The 20,294-nt window shown below is 41.4% G+C and overlaps 1 protein-coding gene across 6 annotated transcripts in view; it reads left to right on the top strand.

Moving 5' to 3' along the window:
- The window catches only part of LOC144373325 (uncharacterized), a 38,070-nt gene extending 19,271 nt beyond the window's left edge, over positions 1-18,799 (top strand). For all 6 annotated transcript variants that reach the window (XM_078036414.1, XM_078036410.1, XM_078036411.1 and 3 more), the window contains 3 exons: positions 2,671-2,797; positions 10,269-10,361; positions 12,193-18,799. In XM_078036414.1, the coding sequence (XP_077892540.1) occupies positions 2,671-2,797; positions 10,269-10,361; positions 12,193-13,949 (1,977 nt within the window). In that variant the 3' untranslated portion in view covers positions 13,950-18,799. The remainder of the gene's footprint in view (positions 1-2,670; positions 2,798-10,268; positions 10,362-12,192) is intronic.
- The last annotated feature ends 1,495 nt before the right edge of the window (positions 18,800-20,294 follow it).

Genomic DNA, 20,294 nt, shown 5'->3' on the forward strand with positions numbered 1-20,294 from the left:
AAAAAATAAGACCCTCAATAACAGAACTCAGGACATTCTTTTTAAATTGATAAATGTAAATCTCCAGGCCTAAAAGGCAGCATGACCAGGGAAGCAAGAAAGGGTGAAGTTGCTGCTTCACTATGACTATTTTCCACTGTAGGAAAAGTACTGATTAATTTAAATGAAAAGAGAAACTCAAAAATGAGAAAGATTATGATGATACCCTTGTAATTTATACCTAAAAACAAAAAAGAGTATCCTCAAAACTATTCCAGTAAGAACATTCAATAAATTAACATTCAACAAGATAATAACAACAACAACAAAAGAATAGGAACTGGGATCAGATAATCAGATAGCTTGGTTTGGGGAGATGGGATCAGGTAACCATGTAGCTTGTTGGAAATCTTAAGCAAAATTTTGAAACATTCAGTAAGAATTCTGGCATAAATCTTTTATTTATTCATTTGTTTGTTCATTTGCGCTGGGGATCGAACCCAGGATCCTAGCCACGTACTCTAATACTCTATCCTGGCCTCTGAATCTGAATCTTTTATAATAAATCTGCCATTTTTGAAAATCACACAAGAAAAATATGTTCCATATTTTAAAATGAAATGAAAATGTAAATAATTGAACTTTATTCAACCTACCACTGTTAACATTTTGGTATTTTATGTGCTATATATAAATATAGATAGAAATTTATAGATTTGGATATAGCATAAGGTGGAATCATACTACACAGAAAAACACCTAAATATATAATTTCCTGATTAAAAGGAATTTGAATTTTAGAAATCTTGAATCATTTTGCCAAATTGTGTCTCAGAAAACTTGTACCACTTTGTACTTGGGTGAGAAATAACATTTCTCATTTCAACCAGTGGTTTTTGGGGGGAATTCCAAAAATAGTTTTGAGATCTGTCATTTTTAACTTCTATCATATTTCCACCAAAAATCCTCCTTGGGCATCTTTCAATAATAGAGGAGATAAAACCTAAGTCTCAAAGAGCTTTCTTTCAGTCTAGAAGATGGATTTTGAAGCCGCCTTCTTTTTTGCAATTTGTTTATTAAATCATCATTAGAAAAAAAATCCTCATGTTCAAAAGAACATTAATACAATAACAGAAACACCAAAGCAAAAAAAAACCAAAAACCTATCAATACATTTAAGAAGAAAAATATATGAGTATATGAAAGGGAAAAAAGTAAAGGATACAAAACAGAACTGAGCAAATGAAAAGACTACCATATTCATGGACAGTAAAATTCTACATCGTAAGGACATCCATTCTCTCTAAGCCAGAAACCTAGTTTAATATTATATCAATGGAAGCATCATGTTCTCAGGTATAGATAGGTTGATTTAAAACCTGTTATGGAAAAATAGTGTGAGATAGGTCCTACTTATGCTCTCCCAACCCAGTCTCCAGCGGGCTGAGACACCATGGCAAACACGACTACATCTTAAAAAACACAACTTTTGTCTCCCAGTTCTTTCTGAGCCATTCTACCCACTCCAGAGGCTTTAGCTGCCCTGTAGTCACTGTTTCCTAAATCTTTATCCTCACTTTAAACCTCTCCTCTGAGCTCTAGAGCCAGTATTCACTTGCCAGTTGGCCTTCCCCACATGTCGATGCAGAGACTTGAACATTGTGCTCACATTTCATCCCATCTTAGTCATTATCCCTTCTCTCAATTTTAGTTTATACTCAGCTCCTTTCTAGCTGTTGCCCAGACAACTTGGAAGTAGACTCCCATTTCCACTCTAGGCATAACAAATAAGCACCAAATTCTACTCCTGATTCTGTTTTTGTGTCCCCCCACCTGCACTGCCCAGCTCTCCCTTGAGTCCTTCTGCATTCTCCTTTCACTACACACCTTTTCAGGTAACGTACAACTTTTTACTGACCCCTCATTATTTACATGCTGTGTAAGAAGTGAGTGATGCTCACTTTTATATGGACACTAGTATATCTTTTGAATTTGGGAGGGAAATATGACTATGTACTTTAATTTGTAAGTGATTTGCCAACAGTGGGCACATGAAATTTAAGGCGTTGGAATGGTGCTAGGGGTTGAAATGCAAAAGCACCCTGTTGTGAGTTATCTGAACACATTTCATTGGTCAACTCACACAGGAATATTCACCTGTGTATGTTGCTGTTTGTAGTTCCATTAACCTGCATGTTTTGTAGCTTTCACATCTTGACTTCTGTTCCTTCATATTCATGAGAATTCAGATAGAAGATATAACAGTGAAGTTCAACCTGGTAACAATCTGGTTTTGTCATTTTCTATTTCTTTATCGCCCTGTTCCATGCCGAACATGTGGCTTAGTTCAACTAACACATTATCCCTAGTGTGTGTTTATGTCTTCAGACTGGATTTTTTCATCCTGTTCTTGCTAGGAAAAAAAGAATAGTTATGAATCTGTAAGAATTCTTTAATAGTATTTTTTTTTAATTACAAGACAGGGTCTCACTAATTTGCAGAGGCTAGCTTTGAACTTGGCAGTTCACTTGCCCCAGCCTCCCAAATTGCTAGGATTACAGATGTGCACCACCACACACAACATAAGTTGCATCTTATCTAAGATACTTGTTCACACACAAGAGTGAGCTCCATATTCCTTTTCTGACCCAGGGTGGAAGGCTTGGGCTAAAGAGACATGTACCATTACAGGGGATGGTGTCCTTCGAGGACGTGTCCGTGGACTTCACCTGGGAGGAGTGGCAGGACCTGGATGATACTCAGAGGATCCTCTACAGGGATGTGATGCTGGAGACCTACAGAAGCCTGGTGTCCTTGGGTGAGTGAAATGCCCTGGTAATCTTACTAGAAGCATTTTCTTTATCAGCAAATATAGGAATCATTTTTAAGTTTTAATATTACTATTATGTGTTTTTAACTGACATAGTAATTGCACATGTTTATGGGGTATAGTGTGACATTTCAATACAGGTATATAGTGTGTAATGATCAGATCAGGGTAATTAGCAAGTTCATCACTCATATATCACTTCTTTATATTAGGATCATTTAAAAGTCTTTTTACTATCTTTTTTCATTTTTATTTTTAGTTATAGATAGATACAATACCTTTGTTTTATTTATTTTTATGTGGTGCTGAGTTTTGAACCCAGTGCCTTAAGCGTGATAGGCAAACACTCTACTACTGAGCCACAATTCCAGCCCTTTACTAGCTATTTTGAAATGTTCAGTTAATTGTTGTCAACCATAGTTGTTCTTCTATGCTACAGAATATTAGAAGTTATTCCTCCTATCCTAAAGCACCCCTGAACGTACTAACCCACCTTCTTTCCCCTGTACCCTTCCCATGTTCTGGTAAACACAGTTCTCTCCACACATGTGAGAATATGCAGGATTTGTTTTTCTCCTCCTGACTAATTTTAGTTAACATAATGTTCTTTAGTTACATTCATGTTGCTACAAATGATGGAATTTTGTTTTCTAAATGTGTATGTGTACCGAGTTTTCTTTATCCTTTTATCTGTCCATGCATACCGAAGTTGATCCTCATCATGGCTTTTGTGAATAGTACTGCAGTAAATGTGCTAAGCATAGTTTCAGCCACACGACCAGCATGCTAGCTTCATAATAGAGGTTCGAAGCATAAAAATTAACTAGTGAGTTTTAAAATTAAAGAGACATAATTCTCATTTCCTTATTTGCCCAGCCCAGAGACAGCTCCTCCTAGCTCCTGCCTCCAGCCACCTAATGTGATGGTGAGGTTAACATGAGAGGCCAGCGAGAGAGAGGGAACATGCCAGGGAGTGAGCTTTTATTGGGGAACAAATAATTCAAGGGAAAATTCCATCCAGTGAAGGTCGAGGAGTCCAAGGTAAGGGTCAGTGATTGGTCTTCGGATCAGTAGTCAGGCACACCCTCCACATGGACAAGCCCTCGCCCCTGGGACAGGGTGGGGAAGGCTCTGACACAGCTGTGTCTAAGCACCTCTCATCCAGCCAGGGAGATAACTCAAATCACCTGCCAGAATGGCTTCCCACAATAGTTTTCTCTTCAAAACACTAGGTTCGCCTCCTTTGGCTATGGGCAACTGACTGTATCATGTGGTAGTTCTATTTCTAATTTTTTGAGGAAACTTCATAGCTTCTCTCCTCTTTCTTATTCCCATCCACAGCATGGGAGAGCACTTCTTCCTCTGTATCCTACAGGCCTGTGTTACATTGTATCATTTTGATAATAGCCACGCTGACTGCAGGCTGCAGGCTGCAGGCTGCAGAGCATTAATACCTCCTCCGGGTTCTGATTAGAGACCTGGAGGTTTAGTCATATACTTGTGGATTGTTTGTGTCCTTTTTGAGAATGCCTGTTCTGGTCATCTGTTCAGTTTTTAATTGGTTTATTTCTCTGCTGTTGAGTTCCTCATATATTCCAGAAATTAATGTTTTGGGGGTAAATGGTAAATATTTTCTGCATTAGATGCATTGACTATACACTCTGCTAATTGTTTTTTTGTCAGAAGCCTTTTAGTTTGACATAATCTTTTGTTGTTGTTGTTGTTGTTGTTTTGGTGCTGGGGATTGAATTTAGGGACAATTGACCACTGAGCCATATCCCCAGCCCTATTTTGTATTTTATTTAGAGACAGGATCTCACTGAGTTGCTTAGCACCTTGCTGTTGCCGAGGCTGGCTTTAAACTCAGAATCCTTCTGCCTCAACCTCCTGAGCTGCTGGGATTACAGGCATGAACCACTGCACTCAGCCTACTTTGATATAATCTAATTTATCAGTTTTTGCTATTTTTGTCTGTGCTTTTGGGGTCATGTCAAAAAAAATTTTTGTGTAGGGCTTGCTGGTGCATGCCTTAGTCCCAGCATTCAGGAGGATAAAGTGGGAGAGTCAGTCCAGCCCAGGAGTTTTGAGACTAGCCTGTGCAAACATAACAAGATCCCATATCAAAAAATAAAAACTTTGCTTTGATCAATGTCCTGAAGTGAAATCCCTTGTTTTCCCTTTGCAGTTTCATAATTTCAAGTCTTAATATTGAAGTTTTTAATATATTTTGTGTTGATTTCTTTATGTGGTGAGAGGTGGGGTCTAATATCTTCCTTCCATCGTCATGTGGATGTCCAGTTTTCCGAGCATTTACTGAAGAAAGGTTCTTTCTCAATATATGCTTATGCTGCCCCTCGTGAAAATCAGTTGGCTGTAAATATATAGATTTACTATTGGTTTCTCTCATATTCCATTGGCCTATTTGTCTTTTCTTATGCCAGTATCCTGATGTATTTGTTATTGTCACTTTGTGGTGTGTTTTGAAGACATCTTTTATTCTAATTCCAGATTTGTTCATTTTCTTCATAATTACTTTTACTATTCAGGATCTTTTGTGCATCCATATAAAGTTTAGAACTCTTTTTTTCCAGTAAATGCTCTCCCAATTTATAACAGTGATTTGTCCTTCTCTGCGCATGTGCCCGCACACACGCACGTGTTTGTCTTTGATTTCTTTCAGTATTTCATAATTTTCACATAGAGATTCATTAATTGCTTGGTAAAATTTATTCTAAATGTTTTATTTTTCAGTAGCTATTATGAATGGGATTGTTTTCTTGATTTTTAATCTCAGCAATTTCATTATTGTATTTTAAAAACTACAGATTTTTATGTTGATTTTGTTCCCTGAAATCATACTGAATTCATTTATTTATTCTAACAGTTTTTTTGTTGGAATCTTTAGGTTTTCCTGTAAATACAAAATCATGTCATTTGTATATAAGGACAGTTTGACCTCCTTTCTGATCTGCATGCCCTTTATTTTGTTGACTTGTCTTATTTCCAGTACTATGTTAAATAATTGTGGTAAAAGTAGACCCTTTTCTTACTACATATTTTAGAGGAAACAATTTTAGGTTTTCCCCATTCATTAAGATGTAGGCTGGGGCTGGAGTTGTAGCTCAGTAGCAGAACACTTGCCTAGCATGTGTGAGGCACTGGGTTTGACTCTCAGGACCAGACAAAAATAAATAATGAATTGGGGCTGGGGATGTGGCTCAAGCGGTAGCACGCTTGCCTGGCATGTGTGCGGCCCGGGTTTGATCCTCAGCACCACATACAAACAAAAAGATGTTGTGTCTGCCGAAAACTAAAAAATAAATATTAAAAAATTCTCTCTCTCTCTCTCTCTCTCTCTCTCTCTCTCTCTCTCTCTCTCTCAAAAAAATAAAATACAGGGGCTGGGGATGTGGCTCAAGCGGTAGCGCACTCGCCTGGCATGCGGGCGGCCAGGGTTCGATCCTCAGCACCACATACCAACACAGATGTTGTGTCCGCTGAAAACTAAAAAATAAATATTAAAAATTCTCTCTCTCTCTCTCTCTCTCTCTCTCTCTCTCTCTCTCTCTCTCTCTCTCTCTCTCTCTCCCCCTCCTCTCTCACTCTCTTTAAAAAAAAAAATACAATGAATAAATAAATAATGAATAATTAAAATAAAGGTATTGTGTCCATTAAAGAAATAAAAAGATGTAGGCCGTGGGTTTGTCATATTTAGCCCCTATGGCACTAAGGTATATTCCTTCTAAGTTTTTGAGAGTTGTATTAATAAAAGGATGTTGAATTTTATGATCTTCCTTTTTGTGTCTGTTGAGATATGCATATTGTTTTGTGGGGGTTTTTTTGCTACCCCCAAGTCTCCTCTCTGCCCCTCCCTCCCCTTTGCCCAAAGTTCCTCCATTCTTCCCATGCCCACCCACACCCTGCCCCGTTATGGATGAGCATTTCCTTATCAGAGAGAACATTCAGTCTTTGGGTTTTGGGGGTTGGCTTACTTCGATTAGCATGATATTCTCCAACTCTATCCATTTACTTGCAAATGCCATAATTTTATTCTCTTTTAATGCTGAGAATGTTCCATTGTGTATGTATACCACAGTTTCTTTATCCATTCATCTATTGAAGGGCATCTAAGTTGCTTCCATAGTTTAGCTACTGTGAATTGAGCTGCTATAAATGTTATGTGGCTGCATCACTATAGTATGCTCATTTTAAGTCCTTTGGATATAGACCCAGGAGTGGTATAGATAGCTTGGCCAAATGGTGGTTCCATTCCCAGTTTTTTAAGGAACCTCCTTACTGCTTTCCAGAGTGGTTACACCAATTTGCAGTGCCACCAGCAACGTATGAGTGTACCTTTTCCCTCACATCCTTGCCAACACTTATTGTTGCTTGTGCATATAGTTTTAATTCTCCATTCTGTTGATATGATGAATTACATTTATGGATTTGCATATATTGAGCCAGTGTTGCATCCTTGGGATAAGTCACTTATGATCACGGTGTATGATCTTGTGTCCTCTTTAATTTTATATGTTAACATTTTGTTGAGAATTGCATTCATGTTCATCTCCTTGGATTATTGGTCTTTAGTTTTGTTTTTTGTTGTTGTTGTTGTTTGTTTATTTTTGTTGTGTCTTTTTTTTTTTTTTAATATTTATTTTTAGTTCTCGGCGGACACAACATCTTTGTTGGTATGTGGTGCTGAGGATCGAACCCGGGCCGCACGCATGCCAGGCGAGCGCGCTACCGCTTGAGCCACATCCCCAGCCCCTTTGTTGTGTCTTTTGATATCAAGGGTAATGCTGTTCTAATTTATTGAGTTTGGAGGGTTCCCTCCCTTTCAAGACTTGGGAATAACTTTAGAATTCATGTTAGTTCTTCTTTAAAAGTTTACACAATTTACCAGTGAAGCTCTCCAGTCCTTCCTGGGCTTTACTTTGTCGGGAGCTTTTTCATTCGAGATTTAGTCTCATTGTGAATTATTAGTCTGTTCAGATTTTGTATGTCTTCGTGGTTCAATTTTGGTAGGTTGTATGTCCAGCAATTTATCCATATTTTCCAGGTTTTCAATTGGTGTATAGTTGCTAATAGTCCTTTGTGTTTCTGTGATTTCACTTTAAATGTGTTCTTTGTCATGTCTATTGTAATTTATTTGAATCTTCTTTCTTCCTTGGTTAGCTTTGCTAAAAATTTGTCAGTTTCATTTATCTTAAAAAAGAAAAGAAAAACTTTGTTTTATTGGTCCTTTGTATTCTTTTTTTGTTTGTTTTGTTTTCAGTCTCAATTTTTTTTTATTTTTGCTCACACTTTTCTTCCTACTTAATTTGAATTTGGTTTGTTTTTCCTTTTCTGATTCCTTGCATTGCAACACTAGGTTGTTTATTTGAAATTTTTGTTTTGTTTTGTATGGATGTAGGTATTTATTGCTGTAAACTTCCCCTTTAGTGGCATTTTTGCTCCATAGTATTGATTTTGTACCCATAGGTTTTGGCTACTGTGTTTTTCAAATTCATGTATCTCAATAAATTCTAAAATTTGCATTTTAATTTTTTTCTTACCAATCAGTCATTCAAAGAATATTTAGTTCCACATATTGGTAAAATTTCTAATGTGTATTTTATTGTCAACATCTGGTTTTTTCCATCATAGTCAGAGAAGGACACATAGCATGATTTTAATTTTTTTTTAATTTTTAGAGACTTATTTTGTCTCCTAACATTTGATCTACCCTAGAGAACATTCAATATGCTTATGAGAAAAATTTATATCTTTCAGGCATTGAGTGAGATGCTCTGGAAGTGTCTGTAGGTTCAGTTTGTCTGTGGCCTGGTTTAACACCAGTATTTCTTTGCTCCTTGATTACCCAGACGACCTGACTGTTGAAGTCCCCATGTATACTGTATTAGCATCTGCTTCTCCTTTTAGATCTAGTAATGTGTGCGTTATAAATGATTGCTCCAACATGGGGTGTATGTGTCCTTACAGTTGCTGATTCCTTTATCACTGTGCAGTGCATTCTATAATGCAGATTTGATTTAATATGCTTTGTGTGATGCAAGTATAGGTGTATCTTCTTCCAGGTGGTTCCAATTTGCAGAGCATATCCTTCTCCACCCCTTCACTTTCAGTCCCTGTGCTCTGCCCTCGTGAAGTGATTTTCTTTTAGGCAGTGTATCATTGCATCTAGTTTTCTTTTTATCCCTTCAGTCATCTCTTGGGAAATTTCTTCTTTTTACACATTCAGGGTTATTACTGATATGCACAGACTTACTCCTGTCATTGTTATTTTCTTTCCTGGTTGTTTTGAATATCCGTTTCATTTCTTCCTCTTTGGTTAATTCTCGTTTGGTGATTTCCTGTATTGATAGGGATTTATTCTTTTTCTTTGTCTGCTCTGTACTCTGTGTGTCTTGATGGTAGTTATCATCCTTTCACTTCTAGTGTAGGACTCCTCCTCCCTTAAGCACTTTTGTACATCTGATGGTGAAGAATTCCTTCAACTTTTGCTTGTCTTGGAAAGTCTTTCTTCTTTATTTCTGAAGGATAGCTTTTCTGGGTACATAGTCTTGGCTAGCATTTTTCCCCCTAGAACTTTCAATGTTATCCTGTGAGGTTTCTGTTGAGAATCTACTGCTTCTCTAATGGGGGTCTCTCTTTATTTATTTATTTATTTATTTATTTATTTTTTGTAGGTAACTTGATGTTTTTCTCTTGCAGTTTTCACAGTTCCCTTTGTCTTATAGTTTTGACAGTTTTACTATAACATGACTCAAAGGACCATTTTTGCTAAAATTCATAAGGGAGCTTCCTGGACTGAATGCCCATATGTTTCCCAGATTAAAAAGTTTGATAAGTTGTTTCATTGCATATATTTTTTAAATGTCTGTCTATTCTCTGTCTGGAATACCTATAATGCAAGTTTTTGCTTTCTTTATGATGACCAAAAGTCATTCTTCGTTTTTCTTAACTTTTTCTTTTTAAGATCCAACATGATTATTTTAAAATACCTGTCTTCAAGATCAGAAACTGATTCTTCTTTCTGATCAATTATGCTGTTTAGGCTTTTAGCTGACTTGTTTACTTATGTTTTTCCCTTTCTTCTTTCTAATTTTATTGAGTTTTTTTATCTCCCCTGATTTTTGATTGGTTCTTTTTTATTTCATCTATGTCTTTGTCCAATTTCTTCTACATATCATAACGTGTATTTCTAACTTCTTTGTATTGTCCATCTGTATTCTTCTGTCTCCTCAGTTTTCTTAAAAATCATTCCTTGAATTCTTTCTCCAGCTGTTTAATTCTGCCCCAGTACATTGTTCCAGACCATAATAATGTGAGTGAGATGCTCTCACAAAGTGTTTAGATCAGTCTCATCATTGCACAGCTCCCGAAAGGCTGTGTCATCCCAAAGTGCACCTGACAAACAGCCTGGCACAAATCTTTCACTGTTTTCTGTTAACAGGGCACTGCGTTGCAAAACCTGAGGTAATCTTCAAGCTGGAGCAAGGTGCTGGGCCGTGGACAGTAGGCGAAGCCTCACACCAGTGCCTCCAAGGTCAGTCAGTGTACACTGCGCAGGGAGACCAGAAGCAGAGCCTCACAGACAACAGCCACGTTGAGCTGTTTTCATCTGTGTTTCCTCAGGTCCCAATCCTGAGGAAGCAGGTCTTGTGCTTCAGCCCCTTCCTTTGCACAGTCTCCAAGGAGCGCTCTCTCATGTACACCCATGTTTATGTTCTCATAATGTATACTTCATTAAATTTTCCCAAACCCCCAACCCCCATATGGATCTTGACATTTTTTGATTGGTTACTTTTCAAATTAGTTTCATAGCCTACTAATTCAGACATTTTATTCACATTATTTCTTTAGTACTTGCTAGTTGATCACTTTATAGGCAGTGTTTTTTTAAACTCTGGGGGTATCAACATTAATGAAACAAATGCATCTTCTCTTTACATTTTGTTGAGGAAAAAATATAACACATGTATATAATATTTGGCAGTAAGAGCCACAAAGAATATTTTATTAGGATGAGATAAAGAAAAACATGTTGTTATGATTTTAGAAATGTAAAGAGAAGAAAGTTTTAAGGAAATTGTCATCCCTTGGGCTCATTTTGAGATGATGTTTTCCAAGTTTGGTATATAAAACAGGTAGATGTAAAATCTAGATTTTGAGATTGGTCATGAGTATAATGGAGATACAGATTTGGAAATCAATAGCCTAATGCTAGTATTTACATCATAGTTATTCAGGTTGTCACCTAAGGAATGGATAAGAAAATCAGAAGAGAGGTCCAAGGCTGGAGCCTTGTGCACCACGTCAGGACTCATGAGGTGAGGAACAGCCAGCATAAAAGTATGCGGATTGATAGTCCTGGACTGGGAGGACAACCGGGAGACCTTGGGTCTGCAGGCCAAGGGAATCAGGAACTTCATGTTGAAAGGCTTCAGTGTCTGTTGGGAAATGGAATTTGTACTTAGCCTTTACCCTTCATGCTGGAAATCATTCAAAGACAATAGATTTGTACAGGAGACTCTCTTTTCTGTGAAAGTAGAAGATGGCTGAACCTCCAAACACAAAAGCCTACAGAAGCAGTGAGCTGCCAGCCAGGGTACATGTGCCTGGGACTGGGAGAGGATGCCATTAGTAGTGAGCCAGAAAGGCAGTAGCAACAACTGATACAAACAACATACATTTCAAAGATGGCAGGTTCAGCTTGGTTTACTGAGCCAAATCCTTTATATTCCAGCAAAAAAGATGGATTGGAGCTTCCTGAGAAGCATAGATACATTAGATTAGGAATTAAGTGGAGGCTGTCTTTAGTGTGGGAAGGGTAACTTGAATTCTTAAAACCCCAAAGGTTTCTACTACATTTCCTTAGGGAAAAGTAAAATCTAAAACACACAGATAGCAGTTCTTTCCTAAACTATATTCCTGCTCAAGTGAGAGACAGATCAGCCATGCCTGCATGATGTAAGTAGCTAACCCAAGAAAACTTGGCCACTACAAACCTGAAAGAGAAGCACAGCAGGGTGGAATTATATTTACAAATGTTGTAAGAAAGAACTAGAGAAAAAGAACAGAACAAATAACAGATGAAACCAGTGAAACCTTCAGCTAGGCACTCGGTGAGTGTTTTAACCAAATATCTTCCTACATTTCAGAAGAATAAAGTAACCTCAAGCAACAAAGTAACATGATAGATACTAAAATTATTAATTATAATTTTTACATTCATTAGGGCCAAAACACTCATAAATCAACACAGTTATTTTGCAGTTTCACGTCATTAGGATAAGAAGGCACTTCTTTGTGTTTGAATTTCATAGCAAATGCTCATGTGTTTTTCATGGATATTGTTCTTTTTTGTATCATTTTAGATATCCAGAAAGTGAATGGCCTGAATGAGACCAGCCAGGAAAAGCAAGAGAGGCATTTCTGGCAAATTGTACTCCCCAACACTAGCACCTCAACTGAGGAGAGGTTTGCATTAGGAACAAGGTTTAACTTGAGATCAAAGCAGGTTTCAAGTCCGGGTCCAAAGAGTAGGCCAGAGGGGCTTAATGTGTGGCAGAAGGAGCTTCTCCCTAGCAAGCCTGAGGAGGTGCAGGATGGAGAGGAGCCTAGTGGTCTTAACATTCCTGAGAAGCCCCCCAGGCATCCTGATCAAAGAAGTCTACTAAAGGTTCAAAGTAGGCAGCAGCAGTTTCACGGTGGACAGGGGAAATCCTTCACAGTGAAGGCATTGTGGACACTGAAGAGGCTTCATGTGGGAGAGGCCTTCAGCACACTCAGTGGAGGTGGAAAAACCCTGGATAAGGTGGCACTTACTGCCCAAGAGATGACTCAGGTAAGAGAGAAAACTTCAGAATGTAGTATGTGTGGGGAAACTTTCTGTAAAAACTCTAAAGTCAATGCACATAAGAAAATACAGAGAAGACTGAAATGTGATGAATGTAGTGGTGGCAAGAAGCTATTGGTTAAGAAGCCATACCTTACGAAACTCCACAGGTCACAATCAGAATCAGAGGGAAAGCCCCATACATTCAATGAATGTGAGAACTTTTGTCAGAAGACACGACCTACTGGGCACCAGAGGACTCACAGAAGAGCAAGACCCTTTGAAGTTTACGAATGTGGAAAGCACTTTCCCCAGAAGTCACACCTCAGCAGGCATCAGGGAACTCCCATAGGGGAGAAGCCCTATGAGTGCAATATGTGTGGGAAATCCTTTTCCCGGAAGTCCCACCTCAGCAGGCACCAGGGCACACACACAGGCAAGAAACCCTATGGGTGTAAGGAATGCTGGAAGACGTTCTACCATAAGTCGTCCCTCACGATTCATCAGAGAACTCACACAGGTGAGAAGCCCTATGAGTGTAAGAAGTGCAGGAAAAGCTTCTACTGTAAGTCAGATCTCACTGTGCATCAGAGGACTCACACGGGTGAGAAGCCCTACGCATGTGAAGCCTGCAGGAAGACTTTCTACTCTAAGTCACACCTCACTGTGCACCAGAGAATTCACACGGGTGACAAGCCTTATGCCTGTAAGGAATGCAGGAAGACTTTCAACCGCAAGTCTAACCTCACCGTGCACCAGAGAACGCACACAGGTGAGAAGCCCTATGAGTGTGATGTGTGCGGGAAAACTTTCTATCAAAAGTCCCACCTCAGCACACACCAGGGAACTCACACAGATGAGAAGCCTTATGAGTGCGAGCACTGCAGGAAGGCTTTCCTTCACAAGTCATCCCTCACTGTGCATCAGAAAACTCACTCGGGGAGCAAGCCGTACGCCTGTGAAGAGTGCAGGAAGACATTCCTGCATAAATCTTCCCTCACCGTCCATCAGAGGGCTCACACAGGCCACAAGCCCTATGTCTGTGAGGACTGCAGGAAGGCTTTCTACTGCAAGTCACACCTCACTGTGCATCGGAGAAGCCACACAGGCGAGAAACCCTATGAGTGTGGTGAGTGTGAAAAAGCCTTTCACCAGAAGTCATACCTCAGCAGGCATCAGATGACTCACCAGAATGAGAAGCAGTATGAATGTCAAGAATGCAGGAAAACTTTCTACCGTAAGTCATCCTTCACTGTCCATCAGAGAACACACCTGGGGAAGACGGCACGAATATGATGTATATGGAGAGCTCTTCCACCACGCATCAGAAAATGCACACAGGGGAATCCTCCCACAGTGATCAAGTGTGGGGACAGAGTTAGTGAAAAGGCACATGTCAGCAGATGCCAGGGACGCCAGAGAGAGAAGTCCCCGCAGCAAGCTCTGTGGTCCCCAGAATCCAGTTCTCTCTGGGGTGCTCAGCCTCCAGGGGGCTCCTCTCCTGTGTGGGCCCTGGAGCCGAGTTGCACGGCAGAATGTGTACCTGTGGCAGTCATTCCCCACACCCCAGCCCAGCCTAGCTCAGAACTTCTATCAGGTTCTGCTCCCTGAGTTCTCATGCATCCTGGGCCTCATGTGAGCATGAATACCAGGTGGCTGGCCTTGAGAGCCAGAGATAGAGGCACTGGGACTTAAGAGAAATGTAATTTATTGGAGAGAGCAGAGGTCTTTCTACTTGTATCCCAGAATGCTCCATTCTTATTTCACATGTGCAAGAAATACTCTGTTGGACCAGTGCATGAGCTATTTGCATTTCATTGCAAACCCACTGTAGTTAATTCACTTTATAAAGTTTCTAAGAGAAGTTACCTCTCTTTTTATATTGCAAAAATTCCCACATGAGAGAAACCTGTACTGTCACCTTTGATTCCCAAGTCAGCTTATGGAAAATAGGAATAATCATATGGAAAAGTAATAAATTGAGAATGTCTTATCAGGCAGGTTACTTTCATGAACACTTTATGAATAAAGTAAACCTTCATACATTTCTTTAACTTGTAAAAGCTTTTACACACCTTCTGACTTTTTATGTATAAACTTTGTAATGAAGGAAAATTATCAGTATCTGTAATTTGTATGTTAATTTTCCAATGAAAGTGTTGAATATAGTATTGGAGATTATTTTAAATTATTTGACTATATGCCAGAAAATACTGCCTGTCAGAAGTCCTTATCATTATGTACAGAGTCACTGCAGTTGGAAGGAGGCAAGCAGGTGGCATAGCAAGATCCCATCTCAAAACAAAGAAGCAGATGGGTGCTGACTAGACTTGCATCAGGAATACCATAGAGGCTGCTCGGGGCCTTGCTGAGTTACTGTGGCTGGCTTTGAACTTGCAATGCTCCTTCCTTGGCCTCCTCAGCAGCTGGGATTACAGGAAGGCCTGTGCCACCTCACCCAGCCAGGGGGTCTCTCACATTGCCACTGTCCCTAAACTCCGGGTCCCACTGCTCTCCTTCATTTCCTGAAAGTTAATAAGACTGCTCTGGAAGGCAGGCAGATCTAAGTCCATCAGAAAGCCCCCTGAAGCATTCCTAGTCCCATCCTCACCACCCTCATGCCAGGGTCAGGAGATCAGATAGTGTGATTGAAAAGGCCTTGGACTTGCATCCAGCTTTGGGCTCTGGAGAAGGGATCAGGGAAACTGAAGCCTCAAAGAAACAGTGCCCACACTGTTATCCACATTGGACCTTCCTGACTTTGGAGGACCCACCTGAGTCTCCTTCCCTGGGCACTGCCTGAGAGGCACTCAGCCCAGCTCAGCTGCTGTCCTGTACCTTTTTCTCAGGCAGTCCTTGATCTCCATGAGGAGAGCAGGCAGGTGTCATGTGCAGGCCCAGTGCTCACAGTGGGCAGGCTGATAGGGTGTCTGTGAGTCTCAGGGAGGAGGTTCCAAGCCCTGAGACCTGAGGGCAGACTGGGATCATGTGCAGGCCCAGCACTCACAGTGGGCAGGCTTGTGTGGTGTCTGTGAGGCTCAGGTAGGATGTTCCAAGCCCTGAAACCTGAGGGCAGGCTGGTGTCATGTACAGGCCCAGCGATCACAGTGGGCAGGCTGGTGGGGTATCTGTGAGGCTCAGGGAAAAGGTTCCAAGCCCTGAGACCTGAGGGCTCTGTATAGGCTCCCTAACCATCAGGATCCTGTCCTGACTCCTGCCGCATTGCCCCCAGTCACCTCCACCATGGGTCCCAGCCACACCTCACCCAAGTCACCATGAGCCAGATTGCCCTGCTCCTGCCCAGTTTCTGTGCTGGAGGCACCTCTCCTAGCCACAGCAGAAGGGAAGAGCTGAAGGAGAAAGCTCACCTGCTCTCTTGATCTGAAGGCCTCTCCCCACCTCAAGGCCCTCACCTGCTGCTGCTTTTTCTTCTGGACTGCCTGGGGTTCATCCCTAGGGGACCCAGGTTGAGGTGCTCCATAACCATGGTCAGAGGAAAGGTAATGAAAATTCCCTGCACTGGTTAGCACTTGACCCTTGACTGTGGGCCCTGGATAAGTGGGTGAGCCAGGTGCAGTGATGCTCCCAGATCCAGCACTCGGAGTGTCACCTCAGGCTTGTGTGGCCTGGTCTCTCCAGCCTGACCTCATCTGGAACCTGTGATGTGAACTCACACCTGCCTCACGGTGCCACAGCCCTGAGAGTACCAGTAGCAAGCTCTCTCACATGCTCTCCCACCTAAATCTAGTGCACACGCCATGCCTACACATCAGGGTCATCAAATACCCATTTTCCAGATGAGAATCAGAGGCCTAAAGGAAGCCAGTGACTTCCCTCCCCTAGGGGTACATCCCATCTCAGCTATGTTCACCCCATACCCTGGCACCACTAACTACAGTCTCATCCTCTGAGCTCTCGAGGTGTGTGCAGGGCCCAAGAAGGCACAGCCATGGTAGGAGAGGGGCAGGGTGTCCCAGGCAGGATAAGTGGCCCCTGCTGTCCTCGCCCGAACAATCTTCAGAAGCAGGCCCTGAGGCCATTTTCAACTTCACCTCCTGAGGGAGTTTGCAGAACAAAACACTCATCTCCACTCAGAAGGTGCTCTCCAAAAGAGTCTGTTCTCACTGAGTGGGCTGAGCTGAGATTTTACTCTTTGACATGGAAATTTCTAGCATCTGGTCAGGAAGGATCCACTAAGCATGCACGACCTCACAGATACTCTCATAAAACATCTGACAATTGCATTGATTACATCGCTGCTAACAGGTCATCAGTGTAACAGTCCTGGGATGGTTACTCAGCAAGTCACCTGAGAAATGACCAGTGGGACCCTTGTGCTCATGCCTGTATGGAACAACCTGCCAGCATGTCCTCCTCAGGTGGCCCTCACAGGTGGAGGGGCCGGTACAGGAAGCATACACAGACATTCTGTTTTCCCACTGCAGGCTTGTACACAATGGCTGGTGCCCCCAAAGGAGAGAATTGTGCCCTGTGGATCCTGCCCCTGGGTGTCTGGTACTCCCTCTTCCACTCACTCATTCTGCAGATATTCTCTGCCCTGCTTTGAGCCCAGGACTGTGCTTCCCCAGCCATCCTGACCCCTGTGACCTTCCCAGGTGAGCTCAGACCCACTGTGTGAAGGAGGAAGTATGGCCCTGGTGTAGGCAGGGAAGGTGGGCACCAAGAATCACTCATTTTATTGCGTGGGAGGTTCACAATTTCAGGAAGTGTCAGAGATTGATCAAACTGGTATATAGATTCAACTCCATCCCTAGGAAATCCCAGGGAGGCTTTTTGGTTTTATTATTGCAGACTTTTACAAGTTAATTTTACAATCCATATTACTCCATGATGGCCAGTAACAAGTGTTGTCAAGGATGTGCAGACAGTGAGACCCTTGGGGTTTGGGAATGGGAATGGGGGCACTATGAGCACCGCTGTGGAGCTCCAGGTGATTTGACAGGCAGTTGCACTGTAAGCAGGCAGCTCCTCGGTTGGACTGCATCCTGGTTGATGGAAAGGGCAGGCACACCTAGAGCCTGGGAACACTGTGAACAGCAGAACTCTTCAAGCAGCCCGCAGTGGACATATTCCAGGGGTTCATGAGCTGAACAGGTGAGTTTATTCCATCCCGGAGGGAACCTGAAGTCTGTCAGCCAAAGGAGAAACTAAATGGTCCACCACAGGCTGGGCTCCTTCAGCTGACAGACTTCAGCTTCCTCTGGGTTGGAATCAAGACCCTCCATGTGAATAGACCATAGTGGGTGGGTGGCTGGGCTGACTGTGGGTTTCACATCCAAGGCTGTGATGATTGGCTTGTGGATGTATATACACATACATATTTGTTTCTTTTTTTCTCATTTTTAGTGAGAGTTTTCCTTGACTTTTGAAGATTAAGGAATTTTGTTTGTTGGTTTTGCTTTTGATTGCTTGTTTCTCTTATTTCACTTTCTCTCCTTCTATTGCTAACAGCCAAATTCTATTCTCTCTTTCTCCCTTTGCTTTTTTTTTTCTATTTTTAAATTATTCTTTGTAGCATCACCTGCTACATATTCTCTACTTTCTCTCTTTTCACATTTTGAACATTCTAAACTTTCTTTTACTTTCCTATCACATTTTATTTTCTCATAATAAACTGTGTTTTAAAAACCTTATAGAATCATTTGGTTTATGTACCTTCTGCCCCACCATTTATTTGCAGTTATTAGTATGGTATTTGGCACCGGATGAATAGGGAAAAAATGTAGTGGGTTTTATTTAGCCATAAAGAAGAATGAAATTATGCCATTTGCAGGAAAATGGATGGAACTTGAGAACATTATGTTAAGCAAAATAAACCAGACTCAATGTCACATGTTGTATCTCATCTGTGGATGAGAGGAAGAGGGAAAAGAAAGGTGGGAGAGGGTGGAGATCTCATGAAAATCAAAGGGAGATCATGGAACATAGGAAAGGGACACATAAGGGAGGAGGAAAGGGAAACAAATACTGGGGGTTGATAATGGCCAAATTGTATTATTGTGTCATGTACATATATGGATATGTAAGAGCAAATCCCACCATTATATGCAACTGTAATGCACCAATAAAAAAAATAACGATGAAGACTTTAAATCATGAAAAAAATAAAGTGACAATAAATTTCACTTCTCTAGACTTTATTTCATATTCATCTTTTGGCTTTGAAAACTCATTTTAATTCTTTAAATTATGTACTTTCTCTGTTAGTTTATCATGATTTATTATTGTTTCTGTTGTCACTGCAGATTTTCTTCTTGCGGGTTTTTCCTTACTGGTTAAGTGAGTCTTAGTAGGTCTTGCCTCCCTGCCCTGCTGAGCCAGGTCAGCCCTGGATTATAGATGTGCTTATGGTAGGAATTTTGTGTGTTTGGGGCCTCCAAGTTCTCTCTTTGGGTATCATAGACAGAGATGATTGATAGATACAAAACAGACAATAGGTAGGTAGGCAGATGTAGATTTAGGTAAAATACAGGTATAAATGTAGATATGTAGACACTGGTGATGTTGGGCTCCTCAGCTTCTGGGTAGCGTGAATCTGAGGCTGGGCCTGGCATTTTCATTTCCCAACCAGGTATCTTTATTTTCCACACAGAATCTTCCTACCTGCCTCCTAAAGAACTGGAGGAGTTTTCTGTGGTCTCTGCTGTGTGTGGGTACTGAATGTCCCCCACAGGCCCATAGGTTTGGTCCTGCGTGGCCCTAAGGAGAAGAAGTGGACACCTTAACGGGGCCTCACTCAAGGTCTTTGGTTATTGGGGGCTGCCTGGTAGGATCCAGCTCACTACTCCTACTTCTTCTTTCTATGTCCTGGTGATGAGATGGGCAGCTGGCTCGAGGAAGTGTCCACACACCACAGTCATGGTGACGAGCCAGTCTTCTCTCAGGGCATGTCGATGGTCTCATGTTTTGCTGTGGTGATGAAAAGGTGATGAACACAGTCACATTCACAGTGTGGACAGTCCATCCTTGGCCTGAGGATGGTGTAGGTGTCCTTCCAGCTGTCAATCTAATCCTAGCCCAACTTATGACGATGGCAGCTGCAACCCGCCTGTCAGACTGTCTGCCTGTCCCATCCAGCCCAGGCATGCTGCAGCCCCTGTCTCTGCACCTGAGTTCCTACTTCCTGCTCTCAGTTTCATCCTCACTGCTCTGAAGCTGCTTCCTTCTCAGTGTTGACACCTACAGATGGCCCTTGATTTCTTTCAATCTCCACTATGAGTTTTAATGCATTATTTATGAGAGTTTTGCATATTGGGGAAAATGTCCACATCTGTAAAATGAGGACAACAGGGCCATTTTCAAAGTCAAGGTGATAGTGCATATAAAATACACGTAGCACTATACCTGGCTTATCACTGATTTCTGATGATGACAATGGCAATTATGATGACAAAGATGGTGTCATCTCCAGCCCCACCTCTCAGACTGTTTCCTCCATCTCTACCTAAAAGACATCTACCTATGATACAGACCAGGTATCCCCCATCAAAGAGACCCCCCTACCATAACTGTAGCATACAAGTTTCTCTCTTGATCAACAAGATCTTTACAGATGTCAGCAGGATTTCTGCAGACAGCACTGTGGTTTGAAGCTTCCTTTTCCTTGTAAGTGCCCGGTTT

This window comes from Ictidomys tridecemlineatus, unplaced genomic scaffold (genome assembly GCF_052094955.1).
Source record: "Ictidomys tridecemlineatus isolate mIctTri1 unplaced genomic scaffold, mIctTri1.hap1 Scaffold_354, whole genome shotgun sequence".
Classification (NCBI taxonomy): Eukaryota; Metazoa; Chordata; class Mammalia; order Rodentia; family Sciuridae; genus Ictidomys; species Ictidomys tridecemlineatus.